Here is an 8653-nt window from a genome sequence, read left to right on the forward strand (position 1 = left end):
TAATAGAAAAGCGTGTTTTTATTCTAACAGAAACAATTTTTTTATGAGCTGCAATTCGAAGTTGATGGAAGATTATAATTTTGGAGAATCTGCTCAATGAACTTGACTTTCAACAATTCCGTTTCTATCAGGATTGAATGAGCATTCTTCTGATAATCATTTAGTAATTAGGTCTATTGATTTCGTTATTTTTAACGGAATTTAATGTCAATAAATTTCAAGTAGACGAAAGGTATTCAGTGGCTCTCGTAATATTGTATTAAGCCTTCGTGAACTTGGGTGCGAACGTGTTCTTGTAGATGCCTTCTGGGTCGTATTTCTTCTCCAGTGCTGCGAACTCCTCTGGTTTGTTATCGATCAAGTGTTTGATGACCTTGTCGCTGAACTCCTTCTGCTTTTCGCTGCACTTGGAGCAGTTGGTGCGCAGGGCGTCGGGGAGGTGAGCTGTGTCAAAAAAGAAAATGAAAATTTGTAATGAAAAAAGGATTAAAAAGATTCCTCCCAAATTATTTTCACAAGATGTGTTTCATCTCTGAGAGAAACATGGAGATGCTGATTAAATTGTTTGTAGATGATGATTCCATTGCAACTTATCACAGACAAGAAACATTGAAACCACATAAGATAAGAGGTGATCATCGTCTGGGATTAAACATTTCAGAATTGCTATAGTGAATTGGACCAGATGTACGCTCATACATCCATCCTGTCAGCACTAATTTTAGAAGCATGTATTCCAAATATTGGTTTGATCAACGAAAAGTGAAGGTAGGCTACTAACAAAAATGTCATTGGAAAGCATAAATTCATAGTTCAAGAAGAGTAAGTTGGTAGTCGCTCGATAAACTCTCATATTCATACAGTACAGTGTACAGTACAGATCTCATGAGATCTCATTTGAAAAAAAACATTGTTATAATGTCAAATATTCAAACATTTTATGGAGAAAAATAATATTCAGTGATCAGAGTAGATACTCTTCCGTCTTCCGTATTTGAATTTTTTTTTGGTAATTTGACTGCAATCTAACACTTTGGTTAATGAACAGTTCAATTCTAGCTTAAATTAATACGTTAAAGTTTGACATTAAAGGGTTATTCACTCCTTCACAGTACAGCGTGAGCAATGCTCATGCACTGTTTCTTTCAGATTTCCAGAATCACTCCTGCTACATTTAAACGAGATCTGTAGGCTTCTACCTTTCCAGACTTCTCACTGTATTAGAGTTGTCAATGAGGTGTAGAGCTTGGATGCTCTGATGATTATCTAGAGAAATTTATGTATTTGTAATGTAGTGTAATGTAATGTATTTGAAATTGATGTATTATTGTTTTGAAGTCTCTCTCATTGTTTTGAACTCTGAGACGCTACTCATTTAACATGATTTTATGTGAAGAGTATAATTCCAGAATCTATTCACATCCAGATATCACAAGTTGAATGTAATATGAACCAGTATCTATAACGTTTTCAGTTGAGAGAGCTGGTAGAATCAGTGGAGTATTTTACCTCGAGAATTTCGAGTTGTTGAATTCTGAATTAATAAGAAAAATTATGTTGATATATTATATGTAAAGAAAGAAAAACTAATAATGAACTGGGATTACAGAAACATAATTAGTAACATATTAGCAGTTCCTGTATTTTTATGTATGTTCTTTAGTTTTGTACAGTAGCATTTTTTTTATTTCTGTAAAGCTTTTGTATTTTGTTTTTGGCGAATAAATGAATGAAAAAATTGAAAAAATTCATAGCGATACTGTATCCAGTTATTGAAAATTTGCATGAATCTTACTTCTCAACTCCAGGCCATCTGGTGTGCACTTGCCCCCCATGAGGCACTTGTAGTAGCTGTTGAAAAGTCTCTCGTTGTTGAGAATCTCCTCAACGTTGATGTGGTCGTACTTTGTCGTGTACTTGTCCTGCGGCAGTGCTGAAGCTGCCACCACCAATCCCAACAAACAAAACAGAGCCAACTGCATTTTGGGAACTTTCGGCTTATCACACACACAGAACAAACACTATTGCTGTCAGTATCTCACGAAGGCTGTCAGACTGATTCCAAAAACGCATCTTCCCTACTTATAAGCTGAATTGGAAGTAATTTATGACGTCATAATCAATAACCTTATCAAAGGGTCCCATCATATCCATCCAATCTCATTTTGCTCATCCATGCAAAACTGGCTTAGTACCTTCCAACCGCAAAATTACAATTCTCAAAAAGTGAGATGGAATAGTTTTTTCAAGTTCATAATCCTGTTCTTCCTTCTGCGTTCCACAATTGTTGTCATTACTGTTTTTGTTTCCGTTCCAATGAAGAAAACTTCAATCATAATAAGATGGGATAGCAATCATAAGATGCGAATTTTTAATATTTTTAGTTTTTTGCCGATTCGCTCCAGTATTCCATGACCTTTGCGGTTCTAATCGGAATTGCAGTCGACGTGATTGCAATCTCTTTGTTATTCATTGAGACAAATTTCAGGTTTTTGTTCTCTTGGGATTCCCCTTCCTATAGATAATATCACAGAAATCTCATAGTATAGGAATTGTTTCCAGAAGCAAAACAAGATGGTCTCATTTCTTGTCTCATCTCTTTTTCTCCTTTTATTCGCGAACACTATTAATTTTAAACTGAGCTAACTTTATCATTGTACTTCTATACTACATAATCATGGGCATTACAGAACATCTACAATTTCATGTATCTAATCATCTACAAATTATTGTGTACATCATGTACAACATTATCATGAAGAAATCTACTATTTATCATCTGCAAATAAATGAACATCTATGATCACTTTGAAATGATGTGCATTGGATAAAGTCTAGAACGAAACAATAAATTGATACCCGCTAAGCTGATTTTAGAATAACTAGTAGTTCTGTGAACAATAGACCTCACGCAGTATTCTCATCCACAAGTACCTGATTGAAACTATAGACCTTATACAGCAATAGACTGGCTTCACACATCTGTATAATCACTTGTCAGCTGATTTATGATGAATAATTCTATAGTCTGATTTTTACTCTAATATTAGCGTATGAAGGAGGCTCCTTTTTCCTTTTATATTATTCTTGAAATGCAAAATTTCCAAAAACCTTGTATATACGTCGAAGCGCAATGAAAAAGGAACATACCTGTCAAATTTCATGAAAATCTATTACCGCGTTTCGCCGTAAATGCGCAACATTCAAACATTCAGACATTCAAACATTCAAACATTCAAACATTCAAACATTCAAACATTCAAACATTCAAACATTTAAACATTTAAACATTCAAACATTCAAACATTAAGAGAAATGCCAAACCGTCGACATGAATCTTATACCTCACTTCGCTCGGTCAACAAGTTAGCATTAGACGTTAGCATAGTATAGAAATGCGTGGCGACATAGACCTACTTATCTTTGAAATATCTTTGATTCTCTAGAGTTTAATCAGTCAAGCTTGAAATCCCCGAATGCTACAGTATTTTGATCGAACATTATTAATTTTATGACGAACTATGAAGGCTACTCTCAAAATGTCCTATCTTTGGAACTGATCAGTGATAATGATAAACTGATCAAAACTAAGAAGAATCAATGAAAATAGTGTATACTGTGATTCTCAAGTCTATAAATCATATTAAAGAGCTCCAAGGGATGGCTCGTACTTTTACAAGGAGGCAAACATTTTTTTAACTCAATCCAGGTACAAATTTATGTTTCCAAATGACTCTTTGAATAGGATGACTGTACCAGTACCTACTCCAATCTAACAATATGGATCTATTGGTGATCAATGAAAATTGTTTAATAGATTAATTGATCTATCACTATTAATTGATCGGTAATCATAAAACTGTTAATGCGCAGATTTCTGGAATTTAAATGAGAAGTATCAATAGTAGGCTATATTTGAAATTCAGTATATGAACTCATACTTTTCCTTATGGACTCATAGCTTTGAGATTCTACTTCTTTGCGGTTAAATATTTCTTTTCATCATTAAAATGGCATCACTCGATTGTTGACAGAAATAAGTACACAAGCAAGGTGAATATACTGTGGTTGTCACTTATTTCAAGCTGCATTCATAATTATATGCGTCATCCACGTATGACCCGGTGACAGTCATGATTGTCTACAATTACGAAAATTATGACATTCATGAATAATAATTGTCTTCAATTATGAGGGAGCCTCCACAAAAAATGTTGTCAGTTCTAACAAGCACAATCGCTACTCTGAGTAACACAGGCCAACACAGTCATTTATGCAGGAAAATCAAGGCGTGCTTACTGCTCAGTGTAATCACCTTAATCAAGTTCGGATAGTAGTATTTCTATCCCAGAAAAATGTATCTGTATTATTTTAATTGGTTTAATACAGACTGTAGGCCAGTAATATGGCTCATACTATGAATGGTATGAAGAACTGTTATAGCTAAGCACGCATTAATGAACTAATCAGAACCATTCTAGTGATTTGTTTAGGATTTGGTTGGTTCATGTTATTGGTTGCTGGGCAACCAATGCCTGCTTTTATGCGACAGTATCAAAAATCCCCAGACAGCACGTGAGCTTGGACTAAACTTGGCTTTTATATATTTCAGAATTGTTATAGCAAACTTGAAGTTTGCAACCCACTACAAGCTCAAACCAGGTTTGGTCAAGTGAGCTTGTGTGATTGCACCAAAACTAAACTTGGTTTATTGACATAATTATATACCTGGTTGGCCAAGTCTAGAATTCAAACACACAACCAGACCACAATAAGCTTGTTCGAGTGAGTATAGAAAACACAGATGCGCGCGCCGATACCGCGGTCACCGGGATTACCCACAATCCCCCAGATTGTTGTCATGTGTGTGCTTTGTGTTCTCCATCTTGTTCTGTTACTTTGTTCTTCGCTCGCGTTTTCCCATGCAAGTCACAAAGTAGAAGGATTATAATTATCTTTCTTCTTATCTATTAGAGTCTCTCATCTTATCTATTTTCTAAGACATAGATAAGTTTTTTATCTATTCTTCTTCCATTAGAGGATTATATCCTCTATCTTCTCTGTGGCAAGTCGGATCACACATACCACAGTTTGTCTTTCGTTTTATACGGATTCCTTCAATCCCCGAGCTCGATTCGACCAAGCTGCAGCTGCAGATCCAGCAGAGACTGCTCAACCATTGCTTTCGGTGAGTGTTAAAATCATTTTTGTACCTTAGCATTTGGGCCAGTTGAAGATACAGTTGAAGATTAAGCATGCAGGATCGTAGTTTTGCCGATTATTCATTATTTATATTATATAGATTTTTTAACTTGTAGTTAATAAATAAATCAAGTTCAAGTAAGCTATCACGAATTTGTCCAAGTTATTCAAATTTCTCCTTGTTGAGCACTGATTTTCTTAGTTGCCACTGAGCGTGTTATATAACATTACAGTGATGTGGATAACAAAGTCTTTATTGTATAAACAGTGTACCTAATTCTGTGTTGCTGTTATTTGATATGCCGAAATTATGTTTATTGGCAATCACTTTGCCTAGATTCTTGTGCATTGCAGGAACTGTCACCATTTAAAATGTTGCAGCAAATGTGTGATCACACTACGGTAATTGATCATTTGTACATTATTTATAATTTTTAATAAGATCTGTTAGAGGTCACTGCTTGGTGAGCCTTGGCCTTGAACAGAGAACCAGCTAAAAATCGGGTTTGGGGGAGTAATTTTGGGAGGGGGTCATTTTTGGAGGTGTTTTAACCGGCCAAGGCTCACCAAGCTCCGCACGATCTCTATATTATTGTAAAAAGCAGGGTGTTAGTTCCTTGCCCTGTCACCTGCCGACACTAAATTCCCTTGAGCTACAGTGACTATATAGAGATAGTCACTCTTCATATAGTCACTGTACCTTGAGCCTTCTCTAAACATGTTTATGAGGTATAACATTTTTATTTGATATGTTACTTTATAAAGCTCATAATTTTCATAGTCTTATGCATATTGTACGTATTTTTACAGATGTCTGAAGTGGGCGAGTTCCAAATGAAAATGAAGAAGAGGAAGGACAATCATCACTAGAGAAGTCTCTGCTTGTATAACATTACTTGTTAATACCAACTACTATAGTGTTACTAATATTATTATTGTTATATTTTTCTTATATCCTACTGACTATTAGCTCCCCGCTGCAATATATCCTAATTTCATGCAACCAATTCCTTATCATTTGCTTAAATCTATTTATGTTCCCTTCTTCTTTGGCCTGCTGCGGAATTCTGTTGTGTATTCTTGGACCTAAATATTCCACCAATCTCTGTCCAAAAGCTGGATTCATCCTAGGTAGGCTACATTATAAAAATACAGGTTTCTTATTCCAGTTATGATTAAGAGCAATTAAGCTAGTGAAATTGCATTTTTCCTTGTATAAATGAGTAAGACTAAAGCATAAAATTGTCTGTCACTAAGGACTTTGTTTCAATAACAATTCACTAGTTGGAAAGCGACTGTCCTTGTTTCCCATTATCTTCAATATTAGTTTATGTGCTTTGAAAACTGTATCTATACAAAACTGTAATTTGCTGCAGCACTGTAATTTAAGCGACCTGCTAGTTAATAAATAAAATCATCTTAAAATGTGAACGTCTTGTTTTCTAAACTTAACATAATTTTAATCTATTTAAATTTTGTCATATGCTTATCACTCAAGAATGATAATATTAGTCTTTATTTTAATCTTATAAATTTATCTTTTAGTAGTTATAATGAAAACATTCATGTTTTCATATAACAATAAGGTGGGCTGAAATATGAATGGAAAATGAATGTTGTGAAACAGCTTTTATATTAAATATATATAATACTGTAATTAAATTAGAGTTTTGGCTGTTCGCTGCTTAGAATAATGAATATTTTGATTATATTCATGTTTTATACGTCAGTGAATCTGAATCAAAGCTTTATCTGAATTTCTGTCCATCCATTTGTAGATTATTGGTAATTCTGTATAGCACACTCTTGTCTGTCTTTCACACAAGAACTGCTGAAACCTATTTAAATCTAGTCTGCTGAAGCTTTTCCATATACTTACATATATGAGAGGGTTTTAGACGTAATTAATCCAGTATAAGTAATTTTTAAATCATCCATTATTGGCAAAGCCAGAAAAAATGCTTGTAAATTTTAAATATTATAAATTAAACTTAAATATTTTTAAAAATTATAAATTTATTTATAATTAAATTATTTATAATATTTTTATTTAAATATTATAAATTATAACTTAAATATTTTTCATTTCTCATCTTTTGTGAAAAAATGGTGAATACAAGCATTATTTGCTGATGACTTTAATGAATTTGTCTTTGTAGTTGAATGATCTAATTAAAGTGTTTAACCATTTTTATTAATATTGAAATGCAAAATTTCCAAAAACCTTGTATACACGTCGAAGCGCAATGAAAAAGGAACATACCTGTCAAATTTCATGAAAATCTATTACCGCGTTTCGCCGTAAATGCGCAACATTCAAACATTCAGACATTCAAACATTCAAACATTCAAACATTCAAACATTCAAACATTCAAACATTCAAACATTCAAACATTCAAACATTAAGAGAAATGCCAAACCGTCGACATGAATCTTATACCTCACTTCGCTCGGTCAACAAGTTAGCATTAGACGTTAGCATAGTATAGAAATGCGTGGCGACATAGACCTACTTATCTTTGAAATATCTTCGATTCTCTAGAGTTTAATCAGTCAAGCTTGAAATCCCCGAATGCTACAGTATTTTGATCGAACATTATTTTATGACGAACTATGAAGGCTACTCTCAAAATGTCCTATCTTTGGAACTGATCAGTGATAATGATAAACTGATCAAAACTATGAAGAACCAATGAAAATAGTGTATACTGTGATTCTCAAGACTATAAATCCTATTAAAGAGCTCCAAGGGATGGCTCGTACTTTTACAAGGAGGCAAACATTTTTTTAACTCAATCCAGGTACAGATTTATGTTTCCAAATGACTCTTTGAATAGGATTACTGTACCAGTACCTACTCCAATCTAACAATATGGATCTATTGGTGATCAATGAAAATTGTTTAATAGATTAATTGATCTATCACTATTAATTGATCGGTAATCATAAAACTGTTAATGCGCAGATTTCTGGAATTTAAATGAGAAGTATCAATAGTAGGCTATATTTGAAATTCAGTATATGAACTCATACTTTTCCTTATGGACTCATAGCTTTGAGATTCTACTTCTTTGCGGTTAAATATTTCTTTTCATCATTTAAATGGCATCACTCGATTGTTGACAGAAATAAGTACACAAGCAAGGTGAATATACTGTGGTTGTCACTTATTTCAAGCTGCATTCATAATTATATGCGTCATCCACGTATGACCCGGTGACAGTCATGATTGTCTACAATTACGAAAATTATGACATTTCATGAATAATAATTGTCTTCAATTATGAGGGAGCCTCCACAAAAAAATGTTGTCAGTTCTAACAAGCACAATCGCTACTCTGAGTAACACAGGCCAACACAGTCATTTATGCAGGAAAATCAAGGCGTGCTTACTGCTCAGTGTAATCACCTTAATCAAGTTCGGATAGTAGTATTTCTATCCCAGAAAAA

The 8653-nt window shown here is 33.8% G+C and overlaps 1 protein-coding gene across 1 annotated transcript; it reads right to left on the reverse strand.

Moving 5' to 3' along the window:
- On the reverse strand, positions 1-2310 carry LOC111047204 (ejaculatory bulb-specific protein 3-like). Its single transcript, XM_022332899.2, has 2 exons — positions 1796-2310; positions 1-444 (listed from the first exon to the last, which is right to left on the reverse strand). Exons 1-2 carry the CDS (start codon positions 1980-1982, stop codon positions 260-262), a joined length of 372 nt encoding a protein of 123 aa, XP_022188591.1. The 5' UTR covers positions 1983-2310; the 3' UTR covers positions 1-259.
- Between the last annotated feature and the right edge of the window lie 6343 nt (positions 2311-8653).

Source organism: Nilaparvata lugens, chromosome 2 (genome assembly GCF_014356525.2).
Source record: "Nilaparvata lugens isolate BPH chromosome 2, ASM1435652v1, whole genome shotgun sequence".
NCBI classification, from domain to species: domain Eukaryota; kingdom Metazoa; phylum Arthropoda; class Insecta; order Hemiptera; family Delphacidae; genus Nilaparvata; species Nilaparvata lugens.